This window comes from Echinops telfairi, unplaced genomic scaffold (genome assembly GCF_000313985.2).
Source record: "Echinops telfairi isolate 266 unplaced genomic scaffold, ASM31398v2 ScPeMD7_5592;HRSCAF=6446, whole genome shotgun sequence".
NCBI classification, from domain to species: Eukaryota; Metazoa; Chordata; class Mammalia; order Afrosoricida; family Tenrecidae; genus Echinops; species Echinops telfairi.
Window position 1 is genome coordinate 28095572 of NW_022109491.1, and position 17689 is coordinate 28113260.

General features: G+C 42.9%; 1 protein-coding gene across 1 annotated transcript in view; it reads left to right on the plus strand.

Annotated features, from left to right (window-relative positions):
- TMC2 (transmembrane channel like 2) overlaps positions 1-17689 on the plus strand; it is a 78553-nt gene that overhangs the window by 44189 nt on the left and 16675 nt on the right. The window contains exons 10-14 of the mRNA XM_045295321.1: positions 1014-1161; positions 4046-4234; positions 12361-12540; positions 14802-14951; positions 16915-17043. Of these exons, the coding sequence (XP_045151256.1) occupies positions 1014-1161; positions 4046-4234; positions 12361-12540; positions 14802-14951; positions 16915-17043 (796 nt within the window). The remainder of the gene's footprint in view (positions 1-1013; positions 1162-4045; positions 4235-12360; positions 12541-14801; positions 14952-16914; positions 17044-17689) is intronic.

The window sequence follows — 17689 nt, forward strand, 5'->3', positions numbered from 1 at the left end:
GCAGGGGGGATGCAGAGAGGCGAAAAGGAAACAACTGAGCGAACAAGACAAATGCCACTTGTGGCATGTGGTCTGAAAGACAGAAACAGAATAACGTGGAAGTTCTGGAGAATGGGATAGACACTCCTTTAGATGCGGTTGAGTTCCAAAACCTCTTCCCTTGCTGAAAGTTGGAGGCAGAGCATTTTTGCCAGAGGAAGACCTTGTACAAAGGTCTCAAGGAAACAACTAACCCAGGAAGTCCCAACCTAGTGAGATCCATAGACTGTCCAAAGGTCAGTGAGGCTGAGAGGGGGCATGGTACCCAGTAAAGCTGCACAGGTTGGCCAAGCCTATGTCTGGTGTTCTGCCGAGCTCAGCTTCCTCAGAAACACTCTCCTGCTCCTCTGATACTAGCTGACATGTCAGGACCAAGCCTGGCACATAGGAAGATGATCACGATAATTGCTAAAGGGTCAACTCGGACTCATGGCGGCCCCGTTATGTCCAGGTAGAATTGAGCCCCACAAGGTTTCCAGGGACTGGGACTTTGGGGGGTTGTTTTTTTAGAGTAGATTGTCAAGCTTGTCTTCCAAGGTGCCTCTGTGTGGTCTCGGACTTCCAATCTGTCAGTTAACAGCCAAGCTTGCTAATTATTTACACCACTCAGGACCTCCACCTATACCATAGAAACAGGAACATCTGTACGCAACACATAGATCTGACTGTGATGAACCATGGAGCCTCTGTGGTCCCAGGTCTTCTTGTCTCTGAACAGAAATGATTGCACCATATGTCTGTGCCTCTTAATTCATATCCTCTGAAGACAGAATTCAGCCCAGTTCCTGAATGGCCTTCTTCTGAGCCAGGGGACCCCAATTAGTTAAGTCTAGGGGTGGGGAAGCACCATCTCCTGTCTCCTGCACAAATCTGAACACCAGAGCCCACCCTTCAGCAGAAGCACAGGATTGGCTTAATGACAGTGGGATGTGTGTGTGTGTGTGTGTGTGTGTGTGTGTGTGTGTGTCTTATAGGATGGCCAGCAATAGCCAGGGGAGCACAAGCGACGGGGAGAATGATAACTTCACATTCAGCTTTAAGATGTTCACCAGCTGGGACTACCTGATCGGGAATTCAGAGACAGCAGACAACAAATACGCTTCCATCACCACCAGCTTCAAGGTAGTCAACTCAGGGCTGTTCCCACTCCCTGGGGGAGCTCTCGGTCCCATCAGTCATTGGGCATCGATGGAAATAAGATGCCCAAATAACTTGTAGCAAAAGCTTTGCCAGAGATCCCAAGCCTTCCTCTCAACCCTGAGAAAGAATGCTCATGGCTGGTACACAGCATCTGCCACAGGTGTTGGGATCTTCTCCTGTCTGTTTCTGCTGCTGTGCTCTGCTGGAGGGAATGGGAAGACTCATTTGGAGCAGCTGCATGCTGGAACGATGGAAGGAGCTTGAAAAATCTCCTGGTTCCCACCCCCAAAGATCCTGATGCCATTGGTCTGGGAGAAGGTCCTGGCTTTAGTGTTCTTAAAAACTCCCCCAAGTGATAAGAACCCCCAGCAAGAGTTGAGAATCTCGTTTGGGGGAAATGGAGATAAAAGAATCATTCCTATGCTACTTATCACTTCATTTATCTAAGGTCCAAGTAGAGGCAGCTGAGAACTTTGGCTTCTCCTCTAAGGCAACCACAAAGGAACAAAGAAGACAGATGGACGTAAAAGAGTTTAATAAGTGGGGAATATTAGGCCCTTTCTCCTAGTCTATTAAAAATGGGTCGATTGTACTTCCATAAGAGTGTTCTTACAAATTTGTAAAAAGTATGGGCTCAGGAGACTAGCTGACGCTAGAGGACTCCTTGAGACAATCACCCTGGGGCACCCCTTAAACCTTGGACTGAAATTATCCCCTGAGGGCACCTTTTAGTGAAATAATAAATTGTCACATAACAGTAAGGGGTTTTATCTATCAGTATAGCCGTCTATGTATAGCACACAAAAGTCAACGATTACTTTGAAGTAAAGATGAGAAGACGAGGGACAGGGAAGTGAGAGTCCTGGCAACTGAACAACTAGAGGCTAAATCAAGAGAATGTTGGCACGTTCTGGAAAATGTTACCAACATCACAGAACAATTTTTGTAGAAACTGTGAAATGGAAATCTAATTGGCTCTGTAAACTTCCACTGAAATGCAATAATTTTTAAATTAGAAAAAAATGTACTTACGTATTGTACAAACTATGTAAGTTTATTTGTATTAAGTACCTGGTGAGCTAGTTAAGCCTGCCCCCAGACACTGTAACTGTTAGTCCATCGGAAAGTCTCTTGCCAGGCCTCGCGTGCCATTTCGGCTCCTCCATTTACTCCTTATGTCCTCTTAGAGAGTTACTGAAATAGCACAGATGGCTAATAAAAATGCATAAAGAAATCAGTGGGGTTTTTATATACTAACAGCAAACCACTAGCAGACAGCTTCTTAAATTCCATTCAAAATTGCATAAAATAAATAATAGAAATAAATTTTAACAACAGCCAAGGCAAAAAAGCCACAGGATTGCAACGCCAAAAAGACAAAACAGAACCGACAGAAATTAGAAACCTGCTGTCCTCGGGTCATGACGACGAATGACGACCGCAGGTGTGTCGGAAAGAACTGTGCCCCGCAGGGTTTTCAAGGGCTCATTTTCCCAAAGTGGACCGACCACCAACCCTTTTTTCTAAAGTATCTCTGGGTGGATTCCAACTTGCAACCTTTCAGCTAGTAGGCAAGCTCATGAACCATTTACACCACACAGGGGTTCTGGGAAGAAAATAAGAAGTCACAAATAAATGGAAAGATGTGCCCTGCTCATGGATTAAAACAGGAGTCACAAATGTCGTCTGCTACATATTCCTGTAAATACAGCTTTATTGAAACAAAGCCATGTCATTTACGTATGCATGGATTCTGACAGCTTTCATGCTGCAATCACATAGTTGAGTCATTGTGAAACAGTATGTGGCTAGAAACCAAAACTATTGATCTGCTCTTTATAAAGTTTACTGGCCCTGGATTATAAAACTCAATGTTATTAAAATGAAATTTTAATCGAATCCAATTAGTTACAGAAGTCTCCCTGGACCTTACTATCTATAACATGGTTAATAGTCGCACCTTCTCTATTGGTCAGTTGCTGGGGTTCAGAGGAATAATATATGAAAAATGTTTAACACCACATTTCCCATATGCTACGCATCCAACAAATCTAAGTTTTTATTATCGTTGTTGTTGTTCGGTGCCATCCATCAACTTGGTTCCAATCCATAGTGACCCTGTGCACAATGTAACAAAATGCTGCCTGCTCCTGCTTCATCCCTACAATTGTCCCTATGTCTGAGTCCATTGTTGCAACTTCATTCCATTTCTTTGATAGCCTTCCTCTTTTCGCTGCTCCTCCACTTTACCAAGCATGATGTCCTTCTCCAGGGGCTGGTCTCTCCTGACAATATGTCCAAAGTACATAAAACAAAAGACTCACCATCTTTGCCTCTGAAGAGCACTCTGACTCTACTTCTTCCAAGACAGATCTGTTTGTCCTGTCAGTAGCCCGTGGTACTTTCAATATTCTCCTGCAGCACCACAATTCAAATTTGATTCTTCTTTGGTCCTCCTTGTTCAATGTCTAACTTTCACATGCATATGAGGCAAGGAAAAATGCTATGCCTTGGGTCAGGTGCTCCTTAGTCCTCAAAGTAACATCCTTGGTTTTCAATACTCTAAAGAGGTCTTAAGTAACAGATTTACCTAATGTGACATGTCTTTTGATCTCTTAACTGTTGCTTCTATGAGCATTGACTGTGCATCAAGTTTTGATTACTACAAATACCAAAAGAGTAATGCTCACAACAAAACAGGTGTTCTTAAAGAAAAGAACTAATTCTCTATAGGGTGTCAGTTCATTACATGGATTATTATTTCACTGATGGAAATATGGGAAGCACTATTCTTGGGAACCGAACCACAATGGTTCTGGTTGGATCCTGCTCTGACATTATTCCCATCCCGTTTTCACATGTTAAGGAATCAATAGTGGATGAGCAAGAGAGTAACAAAGAAGAAAACATCCACCTGACAAGGTTTCTCCGTGTCCTGGCCAACTTCCTCATCATCTGTTGCTTGTGCGGAAGTGGGTACCTCATTTACTTTGTGGTGAAGCGATCCCAGGAGTTCTCCAAGATGCAGAATGTCAGCTGGTATGAAAGGAATGAGGTAAGAAAAATATCTCTGATGAAGTAAATGTGCAGGGCAGATGCTGAAAGAACAGCAACCCCTATATTATTGAGCTGATTTACTGTAAATTTGAATTACAGGATCTGTTTTGAAAAGTAAAATTGCATCCTTTTCCACAAACATCTTGAATAAAAAATAAATGCCTGTTAGTAAACTTTGGGGAAGGAGCCCCAATGAAGCAGTGGTTAAGTGGATCTCAGAGGTGTTATGTCATTGGGGGTCACCCTCTTGAACTTGTATTATATGTTTTTTTCTGTTCTTCAGTATGTGAAGCCCAGGATAGATGAACCGAGAGAGAGAGTAAGTCAAATAAGGGTTTGGGGGCTGAGCACAGTGGTGGTGGGGTGAAGGGGAGATGATGTCAAGGAATCCATGTATACTAGTCCAGGTAGACTAGAAAAACAAAATTCATAGACACTCATGTATATAAGAAAGAGCTTTATATAAATAGTAATTGTATATTAAGAAAACATCTAGCCCAGTTCAGATCAAGTCCATAAGTCCAATATTAGTCCATGTTCCAGATACCAGTCTATAAATTCCTCTTCAGACTCATGTAACACATTCAATGATGCTGAATGCAGGAAGATCACAGGCCAGTGGGTGGAAAGTCTTGTGGATCCAGTGGCGGTGGAAACATCTCGGTGTTGGCATGGTTCTCCATGTGGCTCCTCTAGCTCCAGGGCTCTGGCTTCATCAGTGTAGCTCCATGTGGCTTGTCAACAAGAATACCTCCAGGGAGAGTATGTGTCCCACCTCCAGGGAGGAAGACAGGAGTTCCCAGAATCTTCAGGAGAAGGCCATGCCCACACAGGGGTCTCATTGGCTGTGACCTAATTGACAGGCTAGACTCCACCCCTTCTCAAGTTGACAGATTATGTAACTGCCACACCATGTCCAAAAAGAATGTCTGCAAACTGATGGTGATAGCAGCTGTACAATTCTGCTGGACATGATTGAACTATGGAATGAGATTATATATGTGTTAAATCCCAAGTAATACAAAAAGAAAGGCTTCAGCTACTAGCCAAAAGGTCAGTGATTAGAACCCACCAGCTGCTCAAAAATTTAAAAAAATAAAATAAAAAGACCTGGCAATCGGCTCCCAGAAAGTTTGCAGCCTGGGAAACCTCACAGACGGGCCGGTTCTACCCTGTGCTGTAAGATCCCCATGAACGCTACACATCGGCACACAACACTAAAGGCTTTGCGATCCCAAGCCCACTTTCTCTGTCTCCTATCAAGACTACCACTCTACCAGCACTCCACTGTCGTGTGTGATCATTCCCTAAACTTATGACTATGTTGCATGTTTCTTCCATGTAAGGAGGAAAACTAGACAAATGTCTCTTTGCCCCACAGCAACCACCTTGTTTCTCTGCTTCCCTTTAGAGCGAACTTAGAAAAAGCCCCCATCAAGTCGGCTCTGATTCATGGGCAACGCCGTGTCCATCCACTGTATTAGAAAAGCCCCATCAAGTCGGCTCTGATTCATGGGCAACGCCGTGTCCATCCACTGTATTAGAAAAGCCCCCATCAAGTCGGCTCTGATTCATGGGCAACGCCGTGTCCATCCACTGTATTAGAAAAGCCCCCATCGAGTCGGCTCTGATCCATGGGCAACGCCGTGTCCATCCACTGTATTCAGTGCTCCCCTCTTGAATCCACGCCGTCAGAGCTATGATGATGGATGCCTGTGTGCTGTCTTTACCCAACAGCCCCACCATTGAGGATCTTTGCTAAAGAAACAAAAAGGATGGGTGTGTATTCAGGGTAGCATTGTTTGCATGGTAAAAGCTGATGTATTTTTATGGTCAAATGGTTGTTAATCAGCCCTCCTCCAATCCTGACACCATGTGTTTCTTCATACAGTCCATGTTTGGCGACTATTTGCTTAGCCACCTTCCCTAATTTGAAACCACACAGGAGTTCCTGGTTCTGTTTGAGCAGCTGCCTCTTGATGTATGTGCAGGTTCCATAGGAGTATAATTCAGGGTTCTGAAATTCCCATTTTTTCCCACTTACAGTATTTTACTGGTGGCTACAGTATTTTACTGATGTCAGCAATGGTATCCCTTGTTCTAAATCCTCTTCTGAATCTGCTAAATTTCTGGCAGCTTTCTGTCAATGTACAACTACACTGATTTCAATTATATTCAACAAAATTTTACTTGCATATGATATTAATGATAGTGGTCAATAATTTCCACACTATATTAGGTCTTTTTTTTTCAATAGACACAAATATGGATCTCTTCCAGTCAGTTGGCCAGGTAGCTCTCTTCCAAATTTCTTCTCCTACACTCATGAGTGCTTCCAGTGCTACATCAGCTTGTTGGAACATTTCGATTCATATTCTGTTAATTCCTGAAGTCTTGATTTTGTTAACACATTCAATACAGCTTAAACTTCTTCCTTCAATACCAGATTCTTGATAAAATGCTTATTAACAACCTGCAACATTCAGATGACACAGCCTTGTTTTCTAAAAGTTAGAAGGACTTGAAGTACTTGGGGATGAAAATTTAAAAATGCAGATTTCAGTATGGATTGCAATTCAATGTAAAAAAAATCCTTACAGGTGGACCAGTAGGTAACAATATGATAAACGGAGAAAAAATAAAGTTGTCAGGGATTTCACTTTACTTGGAATCAAAATCAGTGCTCCCAGAACCAGCATTCAAATCCAGAAATCAAATAGTTTATTGCATTGGGAAAATCTGCTGCACACAACCTCTTAAAAATATTAAGAAATATATGTTTCTTTGAAGACTAAGGTGTACCTGACCCAAACCATGGTATTTTCGATCACCTCCTATGCATGTGCAATTTGTGACATTGAGTAAGAAAAACCAAAGAAGAATTGATGCATTTGATTTATGGTGCTGGTGAAAAATAATGAAAGAACCATGAACTGCCAGAAACGTACACAAATCTGTCTTGGAAGAAGTACAGCCAGAATGCTCTTTAGAAGCAAGAATGGTTAAACTTTGTCTCATATTTTAGACAGGTTATCAGGAGAACTAGCTCCTGGAAAAGAATGTCATGCTTGGTGAAGTAGAGGGTCAATGAAACAGAGGGAGACCCTTGATGAAATGGACTGACACATCGATTCCAACAATCTCCTGAAACATGACAACAGTCGTGAGACGGACACAGAGCCAGACAGTGTTTCAGTCTATTGTGCACGGAAGAGCTGACCGGACTGACTCGATGGCCCCTAACAGCAGCAGGAGAACAAGTGTGTTAGCTAAAGCCCTTCAACTTAGTTATCGCGCTTTGATCTTCGGGAGTAACGCAGACAGAGGCTTCCAAATACCTGTGTAAAAGGTTGAGTGATTGCTTAGCAATAGCCACAGCATCCCCAGAATCCCATGAATGTTTTCGTTGTTTTAAAGAAAAGGATTGCTGCAATAGCTTCTTTTCTCTTGGGGAGGGGTCCATAGAAATGCCTCCTACAAAAAAATAAATGACTAGCATTTGGCATAGGGTTGAACTAATTGTGACTTTTTTCTAGAATGTTTATGTCCACCAGCAGTTAAATGTTTTAACAAAACGATGCTGTCTTCTAGGCAGGCTTGCTGAGAGGAGGATGTGTTAGTCCAGGTAGACTAGAGAAACAAATCCATAGAAACTCATATGTGTATAAGAAGGAGATTTGTTACAGGCATGTACATATGTAAATATATTTGTATATGACGATGGGGATCTATGTACATATATTTAAAGGTTTAGTATTAGGAAGCAGATGAACATTGGGCCTCTACTCAAGTACTCCTTCAACACAAGAACATTTTGTTCTAATAATCTGGCATTCTGAGATGCTCACCTTCCCAACATGATAGCTGAAGACAAAGCAGGTGCATAAGCAAATGTGGTGAAGAAAGCTGATGGTGCCCGGCTGTCAAAAGATATAGCGTCTGGGGTCTTAAAGGCTTGAAGATAAACAAGCGGCCATCTAGCTCAGAAGCAACAAAGCCCACATGGAAGATGCACACCAGCCTTTGTGATCATGAGGTCTCAATGGGATCAGGTATCAGGCATCAAAGACCCAGAAAATCATAATGTGAATAGGGGGGGAGTGTGGAGTGGAGGCCCAAAGCCAATCTGTAGGCAATTGGACATCCCCTTACAGAAGGGTCGTGGGAAGAAGATGGGCCAGTCAGGGTGCAGTATAGCACCGATGAAACATACAGCTTTCCGCTGGTTCTTTAGTGCTTCCTCCACCCCACTATCATGACCCTAATTCTATCTTACAAATCTGGCTAGACCAGAGTATGTACATGGGTACAGATAAGAGCTGGGAACACAGGTAATATAGGACAGATAAACTCCTCGGGAAAAATATTGAGAGTAGCCATACCAGGAGGGTAAGGGGAAGGTGTGGGTGAGGAAGGGGGAACAGATCACAAGACCTACCTATAACCTCCTCCCAGGTGGATGGACAACAGACAAGGGGGTAAAGGGAAACATCAGACAGTGCAAGACATGACAAAATATTAATAATTTATAAATTATCAAGGGTTTATGAGGGAGGGAGGGAATAAGGGAGGGAGTGGGAGGAAGGGGAAAAAATGAGGATCTGATACCAAGGACTCAAGTAGAAAGAAAATGCTTTGAAAATGATGATGGCAACATATGTACAAATGTGCTTGAGACAATGGACGTATGGATTGTGATGAGTTGTATGAGCCCCCAATAAAATATTAAAAAAGAAAGATTCAATTGTATACAATTGAATATAATATACAATTGAATATTGAGAAAATGTCCCAGCCCAGTTAGATCAAGTCCATAAATCCAATATTAGCCCATATGTCTGATACCAATCTATAAATTCCTCTTCAGACTCATGAGGTACATGCAATAATGCTGAATGCAGGACAATCACAGGCCAGTGGGTACAAAGTCTTTTGGATCCAGTGGCGATGGAAGCATCTCAGCACCGGCAGGGGGCTCCACATGGCTCCTCCAGTTTCCAGGGTTTGGGGTCTATCAGTGTAGTGACCACTGTCCTATCAGTAGAGTATCATCTCAGGGAGTGAGCAGAGAGAGAGAGATAGTGTCTCCCGCCTCCAAGAAGGAATACAGCATTTCCCAGAATTCTCAGGAGAAGGCCATGCCCACACAGAGGCCTCATTGGTTATGATCCGATTGACAGACTAGACTCCACCCTTTCACTCATAATCCTCTCAAATTGACACCAGATTATGTAACTACCATAGAGGAGAACATGAAAGTCATCAACTCATTGTAACAGAGTAGATTGATTTGGAAATTGCAAACGTTGCAAATTTGCATGCAAAAATAAGAAAGCAATATGTGAAAGTTATTGTATACAATAAATTGTATACAATTTATTGAAAGCAATAAATTCATAGTGGCAGTCCAAGTTCATTGTGGATTGTTCTAAGTCAAAAATTGTTTTTCAGTATCTTCCCGAATTTCGAAAGCATAACACACACACACACACACACACACACACATAATGAAGGCCTATCACATGTGATAATATATGTGAAATCGGGGAATATTGGAGAATAAGTAGTTTATGTGAATTAAAGATGATTGGAACTTAAGGGTTAACAATAAAGTTGATGGAGCATTATTCTTGAACAAATCTCACCTTGATTGTTCATTGTCTTCACCAGAAGGACTGCAGTGACAAGTGCAAGGGATACTTAAGTCTTTGAAAAGAAAATCCTGAATAATAGGAATCAATGCTTCCTTTGCTTCTCAATACCCACCCATTAAGTGGGTATTGAGGAATCATAGACAAGCGCTTAGATGTGTCCCCGTGAATTTTAATTGGTTTCATGGACAGAACTCTGCCCATGTCTGTAGGGGTAGTGACCCACAGGGTGACAAAGATCTTAGAAATTATATCAGGGGAAGGGAGTCTGATAGGATCACATTTTGAATGGTCAGAGTAAAGGCTTATATGTGAACAATAGTTCTTCCTTATCTAAATTGGTATTTTTAGAACTTAAGGTTTCAGAAGCATAATAGTGTGCCCTCCTTTTCATTAAATTTTAAATTGCAATTATATTTAGATAAAATATCTTTCCTATAAATTAGGAGTGTCAACACTGAGGATAAAATTATGTAAATCCTTTATTGGGCCAAGAGTTATTGGCACAGGTTGAAAATAAACTAGTGTTCGCTCTTTGTTTTTAACTCCCACTATTTCCCTAGGTCTTTTTATTCCAGGGCAGTGACTTTTGTAGAGATGTGTTTATAGCAGATAGGTAAACCCCACCTTTATCCATGAAAAATTAACATGCACGTTGTTTCTTCTTGAGGGCGTAGGGCCACCCTGGGAAAGGACTTTGTATTTCCTCAGAGCCACTTCATTCTGAATCGGGGTGGAGAGATGGTTAGGGTGGAGAGCTTATGCTTAGTATTCAACATAAAGCATTTATTTTTCCATTATCTCACAATAATGATAAAGACCAGTTTTAGGTTCTTTGGGGAGTTTAATGCTTCTTTCTAGGTAGACCCTTACAACTGCTGTAATTTGAAGGGCTATTAACTTATCTTCACAGTCTGCTTGATTTCCAGAGTTTGGGAAAACTCATGAGTTAAATTTATCAGTTCAGTAGTAGGCATAGCCTTCCCATCTAAAGGATGTCTTTTAACTGAGGCTGGAATTTCATAAATATCCATATAGCCCTTGGCAGGAAAAAAAAAGTTTTCCCACCTAAAGGGTCTAACTTTGAATGTTCTGGAAACTTCTGGAATAATTAAGCTTGATAATTGTATACATTTTTGTCTCTATCTTTTTTAAAAATCATTTTATTGAGGGTTCATACAACTCTTATCACAATCCATACATACATCAATTGTATAAAGCACATTTGTACATTCATTATGCTCATCATTCTCAAAACATTTGCTCTCCACGTAAGCCCCTGGCATCAGCTCCTCATTTTCCCCCCTCCCTCTCTGCTCCCCCCTCCTCATGAACCCTTGGTAATTTATAAATTATTATTTTGTCATATCTTACTCAGTCCGACGTCTCCCTTCTTGTCTCTGTCTTGTATGCAAGAATAAACTTTTGTTTAATTCATAACTAAACTCCTTGAGGGAATGAGTTGCTGGCCCTGGAGATCAGGACCATCATCTCAGGGGACACCGGGGTCTATGGGCATAATATAGTTCACAAAGACAACGTTCTCCATCCTGCTTGGGTGAACAGTGACCAGAGTCATAAAACTTGTGAACAGTCATCTGAGGTGCATTTATTGGCCCCTGAAAAGAAGAGTAATGAAAACCATAGCCATAATCTAAGAACAATTATGACATGGCCCTACTTAATGCTTGCCCTCATGAAAAGATCACTGAAGATATGGGTACTATAGCAAAGTATGGTGAAGAAACCAGATGGTGCCCAGCTATCAGAAGGAGTAGCATCCGGGATTTTAAAGGCTCATCTGAAAACAAACAGCCATCTAAATGAGGTGTCAGCTAAGTCCACACTAAAGAAGCACACCAGTTTGTCCCATGATCCAAGAATTATAAATAATGAAGTTCACGATTTTCATCCCTTCTAATCACAAGAATCTGTCTGGGAGGAAGTACAGACAGAATGCTCCTTAGAAGAGAAGACGGCAAACCTTCATCTCATGTACTTTGAACACATTATCAAGAGAGATCAGTCCCAGAAAAAGGATATCATGCTGGTAAAGCAGAAGATCACCAAAAGAGAGGAAGACCTCTAACAAGATGGATTGACATAGCGGTTGTAACAATGGGTTCAAACACGATCATGGTGAGGAAGGTCCAGGATAGGGAAATGTTTTGTTCTGTTGTACCCGAGGTCTCTCTGAGTCAGAGCCGGCTTGATGGCACACAACAACAAGAGTAGCAATCATGATAGCAACTAGTCACAACAAGTTCTATGTGGGGCATGTGTTGACAGCTCGGGGCACCTCAGTGCCTTGTTCAGGGCCACACAGAACACTGTGAAGATGCCAAGGCATTGCCAGGGATACAAAATGGACATGGGACATGGGACGTGGAGATGAACGGCCCTGGAACGAAGGCACTGTGGCTAGCAAAGAGTCTGGATGTCCCAAGTGACCCGCACTTCCCTCCTTTCTCAGGTAGAGATTGTGATGTCCCTACTCGGAATGTTCTGCCCCCCTCTCTTCGAAACCATTGCAGCCCTAGAGAACTACCATCCCCGCATTGGACTCAAGTGGCAACTGGGACGCATCTTTGCACTCTTCTTGGGGAACCTCTACACATTTCTCTTGGCCCTAATGGATGATGTCCACCTTAAGGTAAAAGCTACAAATTCCCTCCTATCCCAGGTATTGCTATAGTTCTACTTTAATATAATAATTTTCTTATACATAATACCTATTAAATAAATTTGGGGAAGTCCAGAAAAGTAAAATAAAGAAATCATTACTCCAGAAACCTATAATCCCAGGATCATCATTTTTAACATTTTGCTGCCGTTTTTTGTTTTGTTTTATGATTAAAGGGTTTATTACGAAGTTAACAGTTACAATGCAGGTGAGAAATGATTGGGATGTAGTTGTTCGTTTGCTGATATTTTTGTCTTTCTCTTAGATTGTCTTTTTTGCACAGAGCTTGAATCATGTATCAGTCATTTGATACATGGAATTGTCATTTAATATTTTATCAGCAGCCTCTTCATGTTGTTTCATAACTTCCATGAATGTCTAATTGCAGATGAATAATATTCCTTGGTGTGATGTATCATGCTTGACTTAATCCTTCATCAGTCCTCACCAGACAGTTATGAGGCATGCATTTTGTCTGAAGCAGGGTTCTCTAGAGAAATGAGACCAAGACACTTATAATTATTCTTATATGTGTGTATAGATAGATAGATAGATAGATAGATATAGATTTATACAGCAAGAAGGAGTATAACAACTAATTAGTCCACACAGCAGTACAGAGAAGTCAGTTCAGCTCACTTCTGTGGAATAATTAATGTACTGGAAGTCCTTCAACTCACATGGACTGCTGGATCCAAGGTCAAGGAAGCAGACAGCAGAGTCGTCCCTGGGGCAAAGCAAAGAGTCTGCCCACAGGCAGCAAGCAGCAGGGTGGGTCACCAACAGTCAGTAGCTCGGGAGCTTAGCTAAGTAGGCCCAGATGGGATGTTGACGGAAGCAATGCAAGGTGACAGAATACACCAGCCTCAAGCTCAAACGATGTACTCGCCAACAGCAGGTCTCGAAGGAGCCTCAAGCTCTAGTGACATGATCTACAGGCTGGCCTGGCCCACAGGTGGTGTAGCTCACAGGTTGAGGCAGAGAACTTAGCTACAGCTGCAGCTCAAACGCTCCAGCACACTCTAATTATCAGAGAGCAAGAGAGATGGAGGTGGGCCTTGCAGAGCCATTTATCTCTTTGCCCTCCAATCAAATTGCAACCTGATTAATCCCAAATGTTCCTGTTGGCCAGGTTGGCGCAATAAGCCTACTGATCACACTGGGGTACAGCAGAGCGTTAAGGCAGGGTCTTGTTCCAAGCTATTCACATTCTGAAGCAAGAGACAGACTGGCCGATGCATCATTTATTTTAACACGCTGTTTCAATGAGGGCAAACCCAACACAGCATGGAAGCCCATAGAAGGAGCTGTAGCCTTCCCCATGAGAAATATGAGCAAGAAATGGAAAAAGCAGAGGAGAAGCTGGTGCAAACGGGAATTGTGAGATGGCTGAACAAGTAAGTAGAGAGGAAGAAGTGATCAATGAAACTGGAGGGAAGTCTGATCATGCTGCTCTTCATCTCCACCTCTCCCTCCTCATTAAACTGTATGAACTACTCTCTGAGGATAGTGGGGAGCTATTGGAAGGTTCTCAGCAGAGAAGTGACTGGAGCTTCCATGCCTTCCATCCTCAACTTTAGCTTTCCTCCTACCCCAGTCGACTGTGGTGCATCCTTCTGAGCCTCCCATGGGGGGGGGGGTGTTCTCTCACCTCTCTCCATCTTGTACCCTCTGTTGAACTAGTTCCTAATCCTCCCTGAGGTTTTGGCCTCCAAGAAGTCTCTGTGGCCCCCATGTTCTGATGCAGATCCTGCTCAGCCCCCAGAGCGAATTTCCCACAGCTCACATCAATGATCTGTCTATTCATGACTGTGAACTCAGTGAGGGAAGTCCCAGCCTTCTTGATCATTCCTGTATCACCAGTGCCTTATAGGCCCATAATAGACCACAAATAAATTATTCTCAAAAGATGAGTAATGGATGGATGGATGGATGGATGGATGGATGGATGGATGAGCTGAATGGAATAAAACTAACCGGCACAGATGCTAACCTAGATGAGAAAGTACTGGTTTCATGGGTAGACTCAAAGATCCCAGTTAACTGCCTCCTCCTCCTGTGTAAATGGAAGGCCTGGGAGGGCATTTCTGGAGAGACTCCGACAGACACTGGGGTGGAGCGAAGATTAGCTGGCAGGGGTGTGACACATGCTGACTTTCATTATTTTTCCTTAGGTCATGGTGGGGCTGTCCCTGCTCCCTGCAATCCTGTATCTCCATCTTCCTTTCTAGCTTTCTACTGAAGACACAATAAAGAATATCACTCACTGGACTCTGTTCAACTATTACAACTCCTCCGGCTGGAAGGATAGCGGCCCCCGGCCACCCTTGCATCCTGCAGATGTGCCCCGGGGTTCTTGCTGGGAGACAGCTGTGGGCATCGTGAGTAATTATGTTTCTCCTGAAAAGACGAACCTTGTTAGCAGTCCTTTGTATTTCCTTTCCCCATGTTTCTAAGCCACCAAAATAACAAGTCAATAGTTCTTAAGGAAATGCTACCATTTCACCCTCTCCACCCCCCACTTTTTTTTCTAGTATCACACATTTTTCTGGATGCTCTATCCACCAAGAAAATACCACTTGGATTTATTCAGTTTTAATACAGGCTTCATTGAAAACCTTGGTTTCTCCTGGACATTATAAATAACTTTTCCCCAAAATTTGGTGCAAGATTTTGTGCGTATGTGCATCTGTGCGTTTTTCTATGCAGAAAACGTCATGGTTTTCATCAATCTCGCAGTTAAGAGCTACCATGTATCCCTAATGTACTGTATGTATTGCTCATTCTAGTGGCTTGCACCGTATAAACTACTGGGCCTAAAATGCTTTGCCTTCTTTGGCAGAAAGTTTCTATAATTACAAGTAACAGGGATTGATCTTCCTCAACTCCTCCTTTCTTTCTTTCTTGTCATCTCCAACCCCATTCTCCTTCAATCTTCCTCATTTTTAATATGCAGAGCAACTCAACGTCCTCCACTCCAGCACTTCTAAACCCATCTGAGTGTGTAACAGAGAAAAAAAAGAGTCCTCACGTCGACACCACCTGACAAAATCCACCCTCTTTAGAAGGCCACGGCCACACCGGGTGGGCACTGCTGAGTTGAACCCACACAGGAAAGCCCATAGCAGAACTGGGTGCCATCAGGTTTTTCACGGATTTCTCAGAAGTAGGTCAGCAGGTCTTTCTTTCAAGGGCCCTATGGGTAGACTTGAACTGCCAACATTTCAGTTATCAGCCAAGCACATTAACCATTTGTATTACCCAGGGCCTCCTTTTAGAGGAAGAAGGGAGAATTGCCGGTAAGATAGATTCCTTGGAAATATTCCACAGCGCAATTTCATTTCCCGCCTCACGCCCTGTGAGGCATCTCGCGTGCCCTCCTTGCTCACAGCCCTTCATTTTTCCATTGCTGATGAGAGCCTGGTTCTGTTTGAACGTGTAAGTAATGGAGGTTTTGAGGCGTCGGGAGTTATGCTCTGTATCCTTCACACCTTTCCCCCAAGCTGTCTTCATCTCCTGTTAATCTCAGAGTGGAAACTTGTGTGTTGACTTATCTTTAATTTGAGAGCATTCACCTGAATTCTGACTCAGAAAGAACTTTGAAAAGTACCGGCTGTTCATCCAGCAAACATGAATCACCTTGGGGAGGGGGTACAAAAATGAACAAATCAAGACCTTTTGCCCTTAGGAGCTTAAAGGTGGTGATGATGTGTACATATTTTCAATTCCCCACCACCACCAAAAAAATTCATGAATGATCTATACTGTGCAAATACAGTCAAGTCTTATTTCTCGGCTTTTGGTGTTTCAAATGCATGCCTTTGTACAAAAACTGATATGAATCTGAATATGTCTTGGGCTAACTGAAGGTGAAGAGAGCCAACTGTTGCCCCCTATCACCCATAGTCTGATTCGGTCTGAGCTGACACAGACTGGCACTTCGGAGCAGGTGGGCAAGGCATGGGCTAACCTTCAGGTCCTATTTCTGTGTAATACTAGTGAGAAGCGCTGTCTATGTACTGGGTGTCTCCAATGTGTCAGACCATTTGTATCCATAGCCATTAGGCTTCCCAAGACTCAGTAGGTTGGTTTCTTATCAGTAGCCAGGGTTCATGCATCATTCCAAGGCCATACAATTAGGAAGTTGTTGAGTTGGGACCTAAACTAAGCATTTGCCAAAGCCTGGGGTCCTTTGTCTGCATCCGCACTCTACCACCAATACTCAGAAGGCCAAAGAGCTTAATTCAGGCCGCTGGGAGTGACATCATGTGGCTGCAGGCAGGCTGGGAGAAATAGGCAATGTGCAACCCTGACCACCACATTTCTCTGTGTTCCTCCTGGTAGGAATTCATGAGGCTGACGGTGTCTGACATGCTGGTAACATACATCACCATCCTGCTGGGCGACTTCCTACGGGCGTGTTTTGTCCGGTTCATGAACTACTGCTGGTGCTGGGACCTAGAGGCTGGATTTGTAGGTCCTGGTTTCACAGATACTCCACGAAAAGGGGTTTCACCCATCTTGCTTGATACTTACAGGAAGATTTGCTCTCTCCGCTTCGTTAGATGTGCCGTGCCAATCTCTGCTCTGTGAAGTAGCGAAGTGTTTAATCCATACTTCCTTTGTGTGTTCCTTGTACAAGAAAACTCTGCTTTTCGTCAGTGACTATTTTTTAACTGTGAATTAGCATTTAAAAAAATAATTTTATTGGGGCCTCATACAACTCTTATCACAATCCATACATACATCCATTGTGTCAAGCACATTTGTACATTTGTTGCCCTCATCATTCGCAAAACAATAATGTGACTTTCTTATCTGGGAAACAGAGGCACTGGAGTGGACCAGTCACTACGATGCTCAGCAGAGGTTTGGTAAAAAAATGCCTAAACAATATCAACTTTCGTTGTTGTTGTTGTTGTTGGCTGCTGCCATCAAGTTGGCCTCTGATTAGTGGTAACTCCGTGTACAACAGGATCAGGCCGGTGTGATCCAAAGGGTTGTTGCTAGCTTATTTTTCAAGGGTAGATTGCCAAGGTTTATTCCTACTCTGGGTTAGTTCGGAAGCTCTACTGCCACTTGGTCAGCCTCATAACAACAGGCAAGGCTCCACTGGCAG